Source organism: Nycticebus coucang, chromosome 7 (assembly GCF_027406575.1).
Source record: "Nycticebus coucang isolate mNycCou1 chromosome 7, mNycCou1.pri, whole genome shotgun sequence".
NCBI classification, from domain to species: Eukaryota; Metazoa; Chordata; class Mammalia; order Primates; family Lorisidae; genus Nycticebus; species Nycticebus coucang.
Genome location: NC_069786.1, coordinates 67259286 through 67275198, shown reverse-complemented (window position 1 = coordinate 67275198; position 15913 = coordinate 67259286). Strand labels below are relative to the sequence as shown.

The 15913-nt window shown below is 38.7% G+C and overlaps 1 protein-coding gene across 2 annotated transcripts in view; it reads left to right on the top strand.

Annotated features, from left to right (window-relative positions):
- TLK1 (tousled like kinase 1) overlaps nucleotides 1–15913 on the top strand; it is a 140035-nt gene extending 124122 nt beyond the window's left edge. The window contains exons 19-21 of one of the 2 annotated variants that reach the window (XM_053598095.1): nucleotides 4271–4382; nucleotides 10600–10707; nucleotides 14125–15913. In XM_053598095.1, coding sequence (XP_053454070.1) covers nucleotides 4271–4382; nucleotides 10600–10707; nucleotides 14125–14301 — 397 coding nt within the window. In that variant the 3' untranslated portion in view covers nucleotides 14302–15913. The remainder of the gene's footprint in view (nucleotides 1–4270; nucleotides 4383–10599; nucleotides 10708–14124) is intronic. The other variant, XM_053598096.1, reaches the window with a different exon arrangement.

The following is a 15913-nucleotide window of genomic DNA, read 5'->3' as shown; positions in this document are numbered from 1 at the left end:
AAAATGTCCACCAGGATTTAGTGAATGACTGCATTTAGATTGGAGAGGGGGAGAGACAAAACTGACTTTCTCCTAAGTGACACTGACAAATATTTTAAATTTCTGGGGATGAAAAGTAATTTACAAAAGCATGTGTATTCTAAAAGTTACATGTATGTCTACAGATATCTCAGTATACCAGGTACAGTCGACCCTTGAACAATGTAGGGATCAGGGAATAGAACCCTGAACAATTGAAAATCACATAATCACATTTAACTTTTTTTTTTTTGAGACAGAGTCTCACTATGTCACCCTTGGTAGAGTGCTGTGTTGTCACAGCTCACAGCAACCTCAAACTCTTGGGCTTAAGTGATTCTCTTGCCTCAGCCTCCCAAGTAGCTGGGGCTACAGGCATCTCCACAACGCCCAGTTATTTTTTTGTTGTTATAGTTGTCATTGTTGTTTGGCAGGCCTGGGCTGGGTTCGAATCTGCCAGCTCCAGTCTATGTGGCTGGTGCCATAACTGCTGACCTACAGGTGCCGAGTCCACATTTAACTTTTGACTCCCTCAGAACTTAACCAGTAATAGCCTATTGTTGACTGGAAGCCTTACTGATAGCATGAATGGCTGATTAACACATTCTGTATGCTATATACATTATTTACTGTATTCTTACAATAAAGGTAGCTAAAGAAATTATTCAGAACATTATAAGGAAGAGAAAACATATTTACTATTCCTTAAATGGAGGTGGATCATCATAAAGATCTTCACCTTCGCATCTTCACATTGAGTAGGCAGAAGAGGAAAAATTGGTCTTGCTGTCTCGGGTGGCGAAGGCAAAAGAGGTGGAAAGACAGACAAGATAGGCAAGGCACACTTGATGTAATTTTACAAAAATACATCATGATTTCTGACTTTGTTGCTTTTCATTTCTGTAAAAACGTTTCCATATAACAATCCTTCCACCATTTGGTTTAGAGTATGTACCATAGAAGAATCTATGTCATAAAAGAGGTCAAAAGTCCTGAATAATCAGAACCCTTCTGCCACGTGGTCTAATGGCAATTGTTTTTCTGGTAGTACTTCTATGTCTTCTTCCTCCTCGCCTGGCACTAGCTTGGTAGCGCTTATATCCATCAAGTTGTCTTCTGTTAATTCCTCTGGGTGGTGTCTATTGGCTCTTGAATTTCTCTAAGATTCAAATCTTGCACACTTCTGCCCCCTATGTTGTTTGCCATATCTACAATCTCTTTATGATTTCCTGGATTGGTGCTATTATAAATCCTGTGAAATCACGTACCACATCTGGCAGGAACTTACACTGTTTCGGATTTAATGGCTTTTTCTATAATAACAGTGGCATCTTCCATGGTGTAATCCTTCCAGACTCTGATCATGTTCTCTATTGGGGTTCTCTTCCCTAACACTGACAATCTTTTCTATGGAGTGTACAGTATGTGTAATGAACCTTAATGGTCCTTAGATCCCCCGATCTAGTGGCTAATTTAGAGACGTTTTGTTTGGAGGCAAAGAAATCACTTTGACATATTCAGTATTGAATTCATAGGGGTTCTGGGTGGCCAAGGGCATTGTCGAACATCAAAAGAACTTTAAAAGGCAGTCCATTACTAGCAAGGTATTTCCCGACTTCAGGGTGAAAGCACTGATAGAACCAATCCAGAAGAGGGGTTCTTTTTGTCCAAATCTTCTTACTGTACAACCAGTTTTTCTCTTTTCCCTTTAAAGTTTGAAGGTTTACAGCTTTATAGACAAGAGCAGTCCAATTATAAACCTGAATGCATTTGCACGAAACAGCTGAGTTAGTCTATTGCATTCTGTCTTAAATCCTGGTGCTTGCTTCTCTGCCTTACTAATAAATGTTCCTTGTAGCGTTCCCCCCATCCCCCGAATAGGAAACTTTTGTCTGCATTAAAAATCTGTTCAGGCAGACTTTCCATTCAATTATTTTCTTTGTTTTTTTTTGCAGTTTTTGGCCGGGGCTAGGTTCAAACCCGCCACCTCTGGTATATGGGGCCGGCGCCCTACTCCTTGAGCCACAGGCACCCTCTGGCCACTCAATTATTTTCTTTTCTTTTTTGAGACAGAGTATCAAGCTGTTGCTTTGGGTCAAGTGCCATGGTGTGATAGGCCATAACAACTTCCAACTCTTGGGCTCAAGTGATCCTCTTGCCTCAGTTTTTCTATTTTTAGTAGAGACAGGGTTCTCACTTTTTACTCAGGCTGGTCTTGAACTTGTGAGCTCAAGCAATCCACCTGCCTAAGCCTCCCAGAGTGCAACCAAAAATAGCCAGGCGTTGTGGCAGGTGCCTGTAGCCCCAGCTACTTGGGAGGCTGAGGCAAGAGAATCACTTAAGCATTTAGTGAATGACTGCATTTAGCTCTGTGGGTAGGGCGTCAGCCACATACACCAAGGCTGGCAGGTTTGAACCCGGCCTAGGCCTGATAAACAACAATGACTACTGCAACAACAACAACAAAAAAAAAAATAGCCGGGTGTTGTGGCAGGTACCTGTGGTCCCAGCTACTCAGGAGCCTGAGGCAAGAGAATCGCTTAAGCCCAAGAGTTAGAGGTTGCTGTGAGCTGTGACACCACAGCACTCTACGAAGGGTGATAGCTTGAGACTGTCTCAAAAAAAAAAAAAAGAGTCACTCTTGTTTCACTTAGCACATTCACCTCCACAAAGTATATGCTTCTACTAGTAAAAGCAAATCTATCTTTTTAGCTGATTTGGGGGTAGTAAAGGATTTTTACCACAAATGAGTTTATTGATCATCTTTAGTAGCAGTTTTACTTCAAGGAAGTTTCATGTGTTTTCTAAGAGATTTGTCAGCATACTGCTGAAATGATTTTAGTACAGTACAAAACTGAATTTTTAGAAAAGAGTAGATCCCATTTAGCTATATTGCTCCTTTTTAGGATTTTCAGTTTCTCTAAATTTTTGAGGTATGGAATGCTTGTATCTCAGGTGGAACTTTTTATTTATAACCTGAGTTGACAGGTTGACATTTGTTTTTACCCTTTATCAAAAATTGTGAACTTTGCTGGGGGTGGTGGCTCACACCTGTAATCCTAGTGCTGTGAGAAGCTGAGGCAGGAGGATTGGTTGAGCTCACAAGTTTGAGACCAGCCTGAGCAAAAGTGAGACCCCATCTGTACTAAAAATAGAAAATCTGAGGCAGGAGGATTGCTTGAGCCCAACAGTTGGAGGTTGCTGTGAGCTATGATGCCATGGCACTCTACTCAGGGTAGCTACTTAAGGTCTCTGTCTTTAAAAAAAAAAAAAAGTGAACTTTTTAAATACAGGGCATATTTATTGGGTGAAAGACTCAACTACAATTCGGATTTTGGACTTGACATTATAACACAAATAATGTAATCTAATCATATGCACCCTCATATTAATCTGAAAAAATTATGAACTTAAAAATAGTACTTACAAAATTGAAAAATAGTAATTTTGAATACTGAGTGTATTCAGATACTCTTAGTGTATGAAACTTCACAATGAATAAGAGCTTCTTGAGATGCTCCAGTCTACTTCTAATATACTTTAATGCTGTAATAAAGGCACCACACTGTGCTTTGGTGACATAGTAAGCAGAGAAGGCTTATGGAGGTCGTTTAGGTTTTCAAAAGATGCTCGAGAAGTGAATTGGAATGATTAGGGAAGGCCTTTTAAAGATTGATATGTTAAAAAAGCACAGAGGAAAAAGGAAGACCAACGTGGGGAAGCAAGTGAATTGGTTCTGACTAGGTGATTAGGGGTTTGGGATAGGGGAAATAGTGCAGATTTTGGAAATTCGTGTGGTTGCTAGGTTAGGATGAATCTTAAAAATAAACATAAGGTCTTATTGGCGATAAGTGCTATTGAGGTTGTTTATGCAAAAGAACTGCATGATCAGATATATATTTTAAAGAGAACTGCCTACCTTTTTAATAGTGGTTAAAAAGGATAGGAGAGGAATTCTTATACATTATTAGGTATTTACTCATACTAGACCATTGTAATCTCTAATGGTAATTTTTTGTTTACATAGATGTATATTTAGAGATAGATCTACTTTATCAATAAGGTTGTACATTTTGGTTAATGTTAAATGGTGAAAGAATGTGAATGCTTCAGAAATTTAATTGATGGAAGTCTTAAAGTTTATGTATGTATGGAATGAATGTTCTAAGATTTTACAGTTAGAAGTTTTTTAGTTATAGATTGTCGATAGTAACCTTTCCTTCCCCCTCCTCCAAAAAAAAAAAAACTATAGGTATTTACCTCCTGAGTGTTTTGTAGTTGGAAAAGAGCCACCAAAGATTTCCAACAAGGTTGATGTGTGGTCAGTTGGAGTTATCTTCTTTCAGTGTCTTTATGGTAGAAAGGTAAGTTACACTAACTTCAAATGTATAGAAATTAAGTTGAATTTTTTTGTTCTTAAATGCAGAATTTTATTAATTTGAATTAAATTTAGATCCTTCCAAGAAAAGTCAGGCTTCTTCTCTATTTCTTCCTCAAGTTTCCATGGACCGGCATTATTTTAATAATAACCAACAAACACCGTTGTCTTTGGCCTGCTTTTTTGCTCTATTCCTTTTTTTAAAGGAAAAGTAGTAATTATTTGGTAATAGACTAACATTTTTTACTATTAATACTGCAGTCAAACACTTTTTCTTATCTTCCATTCTTTCTACTTCCTCTAACACTCCCCCTCCCCCCACTCCCCACATAGTTTGGTCAGGTGCCTACTCAGGGAAATACCATCAAACTTAGTTTTAACATCACCAAGGACATAGTTGTCAGTCTGGCCAAAGTTAAAGTAAAGGAGAAAATCCTGTAAGCTGCAAGATAAAAGTATGAAGTAACTTACAAAGGAAAAATCCATCAGAAACAGCAGACTTCTCAGTAGAAATCTTAAAAGCCAGAAGAGATTAGGATCCTATCTTTCTTTAGTCTTTTTAAACAGAGTAACTGTCAGCCAAGAATTTTGTGTCCTGCAAAACTAAGTTTCATAAATGAAGGAGAAATAACATTTTTCCCAGACAAACAAATACTGTGGGAATTTGTCACCAAATTCCCTGTCCTACAACAAATGCTTAAAAGTTCTCTACACACTGAAAAGAATGGTCAATACCCGCCAGTGTAAAAACACTCAAAAGTAAAAAACTTACAGTTTTTATGACATAGTAACACAGGGAGAATAAAATGCAACTAGGTAACAATCAGCATAGTGACTGAAATAGTATTTCCCATGTTAATATTAACATTGAATGTAAACAGTGTAAATGGCCCAATTAAAAGATATAGATTGATGAAACGACTTAAAAGACACAACCCAAAGATCTGCTGTCTCCAAGAAATTCATTTAACTCATACAGTCTCTCATAGACTTGAGATAAAGGCGTGGAAAAGCTGCCTGTGGCTCAAGCGGCTAAGGCGCCAGCCACATACACCTGAGCTGGCAGGCTCGAATCCAGTCCAGACCTGCCAAGCACCAGTGACGGCTACAACCAAAAAATAGCTGGGCATTGTGGCGGGTGCCTGTAGCCCCAGCGACCTGGGAGGTGGAAGCAGGAGAATCGCTTGAGCCCAAGAATTGGAGATTGCTGTGAGCTGTGATGCTACGGCACTCTATCCAGGGCGACAGCTTGAGGCTCTGTCTAAAAAAAAAGGCATGGGAAAAAAAGTATTCCACACAAATGGAAACCCAAAGCAAGCAGGAGTAGCTATTCTTAGATAAAATAGACTTTAAATGAGCAATAGTAAAAAAAAAAGAGTGATAGTCAATATATAATGATGAATGGGTCAATTCAACAAGAAGATATAACAGTCCTAAATATACACAGCATGCACATCTGACACAGTTATACAAATCTAGAGCTTCCAGATTCATAAAACAAATACTTCTAACCTAAGAAATGAAATAAACAGCAACATAATATAGTACAGAGACTTTAGTACTCCAGTAACAGAACTAGAAAGTTTACTGAGGCAGAAAATTAACAAAAACCCTGGACTTAAATGGGGGCTTTAGAACAATTGGACCCAAGAGACATTGATAGCACATTCTACCCCAAAACTACAGAACATACATTCTTCTCATCAGCACATGGAACATTTTCCAAAATAACATCCTATGTCAAGCCACAAAACAAGTCTTAGCATTTGAAAAAATTGAAATCATACTATGTATCTTCTCAGACCACAGTCGAATTAACCCAGAAATCAATTCCAAGTGGAACTCTCAAAACTATACCAATAGATGGAAATTAAACAACCTTCTGCTAAATGATGTTTGGGTCAACAATGAAATCAAGATGGAAATCAAAAACTGTTTGACTTGAATGACAGTGGTGATACAAGCTACCAAAATTTCTCACATACAGCAAACATTCCTAAAGAGGAATGTTTATAGCACTGAATGTGCCTATATCAAAAAGATAGAAAGCTCACAAATTAATAACCTTATGTCACATCTCTAGGAACTAGCAAAACAAGAGCAAAACAAACCCAAAGCTAGCTGAAGATAAGAAATAACAAGGCAGAACAAAACAAAATTGAAATTAAAAGATAACACAAACAATCAACAAAAGATAGTTATGGGCGGCACCTGTGGCTCAAAGGGGTAGGGCGCCTGCCCCATATGCTGGAGGTGGCGGGTTCAAACCCAGCCCCAGCCAAAAAAAAAAAAAAAAACTGCAAAAAAAATAAATTAATTAAAAAGAAAAAAAGACAGTTATTTGAAATAAAAGTCTTTGATAGACTCTAAGATTAGCCAAGAAAAAAAGCAAGAGGGGAAAAAACAATTTACCACCATCAAGAGGAAATCAGTGCTGTTTTCATCTCAGTGATGCCAGGATGGTTCAACATGCGTAAATCACTAAATGTGATTCATCACATTAAACAGAATTGAAACAAAAATATATGATCACTTCAGTAGATACAGAAAAAGCATTTAATAAAATTTAGCACCTGTTCATGATAAAAACCCTTAAAAAAACTCAGGATAGAAGGAACATAACTCAAACAGCCAACATCATCCTGAGTGGGATAAAGTTGAAAGCATTCCTCTTAAGACAAGGATTTTATCTTTACCACTTCTGTTCAATGTAGATAGTGCTAGAGGTCCTAGCCATACCAATCAGGCAAGAGAAAGAAATAAAGGGCATCCAAACTGGAAAACCAAAGGTCAAATTATCCCTCTTCACTAATGATACGATCTTGGGTCTAGAAAATTCAAAAGACTCCTAGAATTGAAAAATAAATTCAGTAAAGTTTCAGGATGCAAAAGTACACGAAACACTAGAATTTCTGTATACTAACAAAACCCACTGAAGCTGGAATCAAATCAAGAACTCATTACCTGGGAGGCTGAGGCAAGAGAATCACTTAAGTCCGAGAGTTTGAGGTTGCTATAAGCTGTGATGCCACAGCACTCTACTGAGGGCGACATATTGAGACTCTGTCTCCAAAAAAAAAAACCATTACTGTTTATAATAGCTACAAAAAAAAAAAAAAAATACCTGGGTGGCGCCTGTGGCTCAGTGAGTAGGGTGCCGACCCCATATACCAAGGGTGGCAGGTTCAAACCCGGCCCCGGCCAAACTGTAACAACAACAAATAGCTGAGTGTTGTGGTGGGCACCTGGAATCTACTGAGGAGGCTGAGGCAGGAGAATCGCCTAAGCCCAAGAGCTAGAGATTGCTGTGAGCTGTGATGCGACAGCACTCTACCGAGGGCAACAAAGTAAGACTCTGTCTCAAAAAAACAAATAAAAATAAATAAATAAAATACCTAGTAAAATACTTAACCAAGGAGGTGAAAGATCTCTACAAGGAGAAATACAAAAACATTGATGGAAGAAATAATACTATTCACCACAAACAATGGAAAAACCTACCTTGCTCATGGATTAGAAAGTTCATATTGTTAAAATGTCCATGCTGCCCAAAGTGGCATGCACATTCAGTGCTGTTTCCATCAAAATACTGATACTATTTTTCGCAGAATTAGAAAAAGCAATCTTAAATTTAACATGGAATTAAAAGCCCAAATATTCAAAGCAATCCTAAGCAAAAAGAAAGGGCAAATCTGGAGATACCACATTACTTGATCAACTTCAAGTATGCTATAAGAGCTATAGAAACCAAAACAGCATAATACTAGTATAAGAGTAGACACATAGATTAATGGAACAGAATAAGAAGTAAAACCATTTAGCTGGGAAAAGGACACCCTATTCCATGAAAAGGTGCTTGGAAAATTAGAGAGCCACATGCAAAAGAAGGAAACTGGATCCCAACTCTCAACATACACAAAAATTAACTCAAGATGGATTAAAGACTTAAATGTGAGACCTAACATCATAAAAATTCTAGAGGAAAACTTAGGCAGAACTCCTGAACACTAGACTAGTGTTGGAAAAGAATTTATGACTAAGGCTTGGTACCTGTAGCTCAATGGGGAGCCACATACACTGGGACTGGCAGGTTTAAACCCAGCCTGGGCCTGCCAAACAACAATGACAACTACATAGCTGGGCATTGTGGCAGACGCCTATAGTCCCAGCTACTTGGGAAGCTGAGGAAAGAGAATTGCTTCAGCCCAAAGAGTTTGAGGTTGCTGTGAGCTACCCATGGCACTCTACCAAGGGCAACATAGAGACTCTGTCTCCAAAAAAAAAAATTTGGCATGGATGTGGTGAAAATGAAATACTTACACACTTTTTGTGGGAATGTAAATTAGTACAAATTCTATGGGGAAAGTGACCTGCCATTTGATTCAGCAATCTCACTATTGGGTATCTACCCAAAAGGAAAGAAGTCATTATAGGCCGAGTACAGTTGCTCATGCCTGTAATCCTAGCACTCTGGGAGGCCAAAGTGGGTGGATTGTTTGAGCTCACAAGTTCAAGATCAGCCGGAGCAAAAAACAAGACCCCGTCTCTACTAAAAATAGAAAAACTGAGGCAAGAGGATCGCTTGAGCCCAAGTTGGAGGTTGCTGTGAGCTGTGTTGCCATGGTACTCTACCCAGGGCGACAGCTTGAGACTCTTGTCTCAAAAAAAAAAGTCACCATAGCAAAAAGAAAACCTGCACTATTCACAATTGCAGAGATACAGAAGTGCCCATCAGCTGATGAGTAGTTAAAGAAAATGTGTTTTGGCGGCGCCTGTGGCTCAGTCGGTAGGGCGCCGGCCCCATATACCGAGGGTGGCGGGTTCAAACCCGGCCCCGGCCTAACTGCAACCAAAAAATAGCCGGGCGTTGTGGCGGGCGCCTGTAGTCCCAGCTACTCGGGAGGCTGAGGCAAGAGAGTTGCTTAAGCCCAGGAGTTGGAGGTTGCTGTGAGCTGTGTGAGGCCACGGCACTCTACCGAGGGCCATAAAGTGAGACTCTGTCTCTACCAAAAAAAAAAAAAAAAGAAAATGTGTTTTATACACACCATGGAGTACTTCTCAGCCATAAAGAAAGAATGAAATAATGTCTTTTGCAGTAGTTTGTATGAACCTGGAAGCCATTATTCTAGGTGAAGTATCTTAGGAACAGAAAAAAGAAATACCTCATGTTCTAACTTACAAGTGGGAGCTAAGTGATAGTTACACATGGTTGTACAGAGTAGTATGATAGACTCTGGAGACTCAGAAGGGAGGAGAGTGAAGGGAGTGAGGGATCAAAAACAACCTATCAGGTAATGTGTATACTGGTCAGTTGACTAGTGCACTAAAAGCTCTGACTTCACCACTGTGCAGTTAGTTCATCCACGTAACAAAAAACATTTGTATCCCCTAAATCTGTTCAAATAAAAAATACTTAGTCTTACTTCTTCTCAAACCTATTTTTACATTGAAGTCAGAAGTGCAAGTTACTGTAGGTATTATATTTCAGCAGCATTCTTTTCTTCTTCTTACAGTGTTTATGTTGAAGATCAGGTAGATAGGTTTTCTTGGGCGGCAACTGTGGCTCAGTGGATAGGGCACTGGCCCCATACACCAAGGGTGGCAGATTTGAACCCGGCCCCAGCAAACTGCAACAAAAAAATAGCCGGGCATTGTGGCAGGTGCCTGTAGTACCAGCTACTTGGGAGGCTGAGGCAAGAAAATCGCCTAAGCCCAGGAATTGGAGGTTGCTGTGAGCTGTGATGCCGCAGCACTCTATGGAGGGCGATAAAGTGAGACTGTTTTCTTAGCATGCCCAGTTATAACCTGCTTTCTGTGAGAATGCATGTTAACTTCCAATTAATAGAGGACGAGATTTTTTTTTTTTTTTTTTGTAGAGACAGAGTCTCACTTTGTTGCCCTGGGTAGAGTGCCGTGGCGGCGTCACACAGCTCACAGCAACCTCCAACTCCTGTGCTTAGACGATTCTCCTGCCTTAGCCTACCGAGTAGCTGGGACTACAGGTGCCCGGCTATTTTTTTTGTTGCAGTTTGGCCTGGGCCAGGCTTGAACCCGCAACCCTCGGTATATGGGGCTGGTGCCCTACTCACTGTGGACAAGATTTTAAAACATAAATCATTTGTATTTGAGGCTTTGGGGATTCACTGATGCTATCTCTTTTTAAATACTCTGTGAGATAAATTTCTCAACTTTTTGTTTTTTAGCCGTTTGGTCACAATCAATCTCAACAAGACATTCTTCAAGAAAATACAATATTAAAAGCCACAGAAGTCCAGTTCCCTGTAAAACCAGTTGTAAGCAGTGAAGCCAAGGTATTAAATTTATGTAACTGAGTTCCGTGAAGTAGCTTTTCTTTCATCGGTTGTGAATAGCAGTAAGTAAAAGTGACAAGAGTGGAGACCTTGAGCCGTCTGTCTTGCAGGGGCTGGTGATTCGCTCTAGAAAAAGGAGCTGCATCAGTCTCTGGTTGTAAGAATTTTCATCTTTTCAACACCCCAAAATGGTTGTTGATTAATTCTGCTCATCACCTTGCTTTGAAAATTAGGGAAAATCTCAAGATTTGGGTCTATCATTACCTTTATGTTTTATATCAGCCTATGTTAATACTCAGATAGGAAGTAATGACAGTGTAATAATAGCAGCTTTTATATATTTTCAGCACTTTTTTTATATATGTTATCTTCTAACAACCTTATCAGTGGGGGTACCTTTTTTTGGAGACAAGAGTAGTCACCCTGGGTAGAGTGCCATGGCATCATCATAGCTCATAACAACCTCAAATTCTTGGGCTCTAGTGATCCTCTTGGCTCAACTTCCCAAGTTTTTGGGACTACAGGCACCTGCCACAACACCTGGCTAGTTTTTGTTTTTAGTAGAGAAGGGGTCCTGCTCTTGCTCAGGCTGGTCCTGAACTTCTGAGCTCAGGCCATCCACCGGCCTCAGCTTTCCACAGTGCTAGGATTACAGGCATGCGACACTTACCTGGCCTGTGTGGGTATTTTTGTTACTTAATTTTATAAAGTAGGAAACCAGCCAATCTATAGCAAAAATACCTTGTTTAGAATCATGCCATCTAATAGGTAGCAGAGCTGTAGTTCACAAGTGTCCATTCCTGCCATACCCCCCAATCCGCATCCTTGCCCTCTGTGCTGCTCTGCACTAGCTCTTGAGAGCTAATCCAGTATGATCTATGTATAGCCAACAATCCAATTCTGATCCACATGTTTGTATAATAAGATTACAGAAAATAGCTATTTATAATTAAGAGCAAAACTTCACTACAAAGGTTTATTGGAACTATCTAATATATGTTGTCTCTTCCATCTTTATTGGCTTTTTGCAAGTAATTTGATAGAAAATTTTGACAATTAAAAAGATAAATATAATGTGCTTATTTTAAAGCATAATGAATTGTTTTTAAATGATAAACATGATTCTTTTAAAATGATCTTAACAATGCTAGCATTTAAATCTTCTCTTTCTCTCTACAGTCTCAGTGAGAACAGAAATTAAATGAATTTAGTCAGAGCAAGACGCATTTATTTTTTTAGTACTGACAGTAACGGCCAGTAGTTAAGTGGAGCGTGCCAAAGGAGAGTCCCATTCTGCCATCTCTGGTTCCATCCTTAGGTTCTTTATAGGTGCCATAATCACTTTTTTTGGTATCTAGAATTTAGGAAGAGTTGGAGGAATGAGAGTTCCACGTGTTTGTTCATTTGTTTTGACCTTTTGCCTGTACAGAATATACTTTTGTCAAGTACTTTCCCTGATCTGGTGTGGGCATTTTAAGTACATTTACTTGTTGTAGACCTCTTAAAACCTCTTTCCCCTCAGTTGCCTTGAACATATAAGTTATTCTTGGGATTTTTTGGGCCAGGGTCTCTCCGTGTCACCTGGGCTAGAGTGCAGTGATGTGATCACAGCTCACTGCAGCGTCTGACTTCGGGGCTCAAGCAATCCACATGCCTCCGTCTCCCGAGTAGCTAGATCCACAGGTGTACTACCCACTCAGGGTCTAGCTTTTGCTCAGGCTGGTCTTAAGCTAAGAGTTTTTTTTGTTTTGGTAGGATTTTTTATTGAAGAGGTTACATACACTTTGGATAATACTACAGCAGCAAGATGAGGCTAGCTAGATGTTTTTAGAGAAAAATATACTTCTAATGAATTTCAAAGCTCAAAGGGGTAGGACGCTGGCCCCATATGCCAGAGGTGGCAGGTTCAAACCCAGCCCTGGCCAAAAACTGCAGAAGAAAAAAAGAAAAAGTGAAAGTGAAATAGTTATTTTTTAATGTGATCAAACTTCTGTTTGTGTATTTTAGTTGTAGTTTTTTTTCTTACAGATACTTTAAGAATTTCTATCAGGCATTTCAAGACAAATAAATGTTAACTTCTAATGTCAGCAGTAAGAAAAGGAAACAGTTATCATTTATCCCTTGCAAATATTTTATCTGTTGCTAAAGAAAAAAAAAAATGGATGAACCTCACAAATAAAATACTCAGCAAAAGAAGCTACCCAAAGATCCTAGCACTCTGTGAGGCCGAGGCAGGTGGATTGCCTGAGCTCACAGGTTCGAGACCAGCCTGAGCCAGAGCAAGACCCCTGTCTCTAAAAATAGCCAGGCATTGTGGCAGGTGCCTGTAGTCCCAGGTACTTGAGAGGCTGAAGCAAGAGAATCGCTTAAGCCCAAGAGTTTGAGGTTGCTGTGAGCTATGACACCATGCCACACTACCAAGGGTGACAAAGTGAGACTGTCTCAAAAAAAAAAAAGCTAGCCAAAGGAGACTATAATCTGTAATTCTATGTACATAAAATTCAGAACAAGCAAAACTAAACTGTGGTTATTAGAAGTCAGGCTAGAAGGTATGTAGGTTCAGCTGGGGGCAGAGGCAGTGCAGGAAGAGAGCATGAGAGGGCTTAGGAGGTTCTATTTCTAGATCTTTTTGCCCAGTTACATAGATGTATTTGCTTTGTGATATGCACTTATGATTTTCAGAACTTTTCAGAAAAGCTGTGAAAATGTGTTATACCTCAGTAAAGATTTTTTTCTAAGAGGCTAGTCTCAGGGAAAGGCTATGTAAAACTAGTTTGAGGGGAAAAGTGGTTATACATTTAGGTTTTTCAAACGTGTAATGTTGTACAGGGTTAACTTAGGAAATAAAAACCCTAATAGAGGTGTCACTTCAGTATTCTGTTCATGTAATAAATGTCTTTTAACCTATGGAGGAAAAATATTACGGCTAAAAATGGCATCTTGCCCTTTGGCCACACTGAAGTGATAACAAAATAGGATGGAGATGGGAGGATTGTTAGCAAAAGAAAAACATTAGAAAAAGACATGCTCATAATTTTGTAAGCAGAAATACAACTTTCCACTAGTTAAGTTCAAAGAGTAGCAATAATAATTTAGACTATAAAGTAAAACTATTAGGGGAGTTCAGTTTGAAGTGAAAATTTTATTGCCAGAGAAAATTAAGTTTGAACTTTCAATCAGATGATATCAGTTTATTGTCTTAAATGTATTTATCCTTCTGTTGGATTCAGTTGAGTGATATTTAGAAGAGAAAAAGATCATTTTTAGGGTGGCGCCTGTGGCTCAAAGGAGTAGTGCACTGGCCCCATATACCAGAGGTGGCAGATTCAAACCCAGCCCCGGCCAAAAACTGCAAAAAAAAAAAAAAAAAAAAATCATTTTAATTGCTAACTTCTTTCTCTTTCCTTTTTTAAAAAGGCCTTTATCAGACGCTGTTTGGCGTACCGAAAAGAGGATCGGTTTGATGTGCACCAATTGGCAAATGACCCATACCTTCTCCCACACATGAGAAGATCAAATTCTTCAGGGAACTTACACCTGGCTGGGCTGACAGCATCCCCAACACCCCCTTCTTCAAGCATAATTACCTACTGACTTTCCTCCAAGATTGGCATGATATCTTTGAATTGCTTCCCAGATGCACACTTGAGTTTGAGAGCATTTGAGTGTTTTCTTGTTTGTTTTCCTTCCTTACACAGGACACGGTTAAGAACTGTTTGTGAACTGAAGTTCTTCATAGTGTCATTTGTATGACAGTGGATCATGGATGATGAATAAATGCACACTTCTGACTATAATCTTCAGTGGTGAAGGCTGACTGCCTCTTGCACAGAAACAAAAGTACCATGTTAAGATCGAGGAAAAAAATTTTGTTTATTTGGGGGAACACTGTAAATAACGTTTATAATACTTAAATACATTTGGTTGGAGAGTTCTAATATGAAGGGTAGTTTTTCATTATTTAAAAACATGGAAAAAAATATGAGACATATTTCTAACACAAGAACTACAGTGCCTGGATACATTCTTCAGCATTTGGCAGTTACTCTGCTAAAACCAAAGTAAGAACTGAATGACAGTGACAGTTGTGTTTTATAGTAATAGAATGTGAGAGTTAGACTCTGGACAAAGTTAGGCTTTGTCATTTGCCTATTCTGGCTTTTACCAAGTTGTACCTCGAAATCACATGTCCATTTTTCTCACTGGTTATATTAAAGGGAGAGCTATTATTTCTAGATACTTCTACATCTTTGACAAAGTGAGCTGCTTGTTTTGAAATCAGTTGAATTCACTGAATTGTAATATCACCAGTGTTTTCAACATATTAGAATTGTTAACAGATTTTTTTCTTTTGTTACCAGGCCTTGTTCATCAAAACGAGTGACAGTATATAACCAAATGCAGACCGGTTCTATGCAGGATAATGATAAATTCCCTTCTAGTGATATTGTAAATTGTTGTACAGGTGTCATATATTTCATTTGCTAAGTTTCAGCAGCTTATTCTTGTACAGATGTTTAAAAATATGGCTTTTCTAATTGGATATTGTATTTTTTTTAAGTCTTCTTGAAGGCGCTTTAATTGCTGCTAAATGATGTTGCTTCTTTGCTAAAAAAATTGAATGACCTTGAAGATGCAAGTTGACTACATTATAAAGAGATAATAAAAGCAGGCATTCATTAACAATCAAGGCATGTGAAAATGGTCCAAATACTGAGTTCTTTAAATCAGTTTCTTGGGTTCTAGGGCTGTGGAGCACATAGATACTAGATTTATAAATTGTTCATGGTTGTTCTACATTTCTAGAAGGTTCTTATCAGCAAGGTGGGATGATGGTCCCATAAACAAGTTTCTTGGGGTTTGTACAGATTTGTTAAAATGTGAACATTTTCTAAACTGCCTTGTATGGTAGAAACCGATATTTTTCAGGATGCTGTATTTTACGCCTGTAAGAATTTTTTTCTTTATTGTCACATTCATAATGTTGATACTTACTTACATGTTAGTTGTCCATGTTGCAAAAAATAGAGGCTATACTTACCACAGATTCTCCTTAATTTTGTACAGTTAAACTATGGGTCTTATTTCTGATGTTCCAAGCCATTTTGTTTTTCATTGTACATAGATACATTGTCTCTTTAAAATGCTGCTGAAATTGTAGAGAATGTAGCCAAAACAGAATAAATAATGACAGTTAAAATGTAAA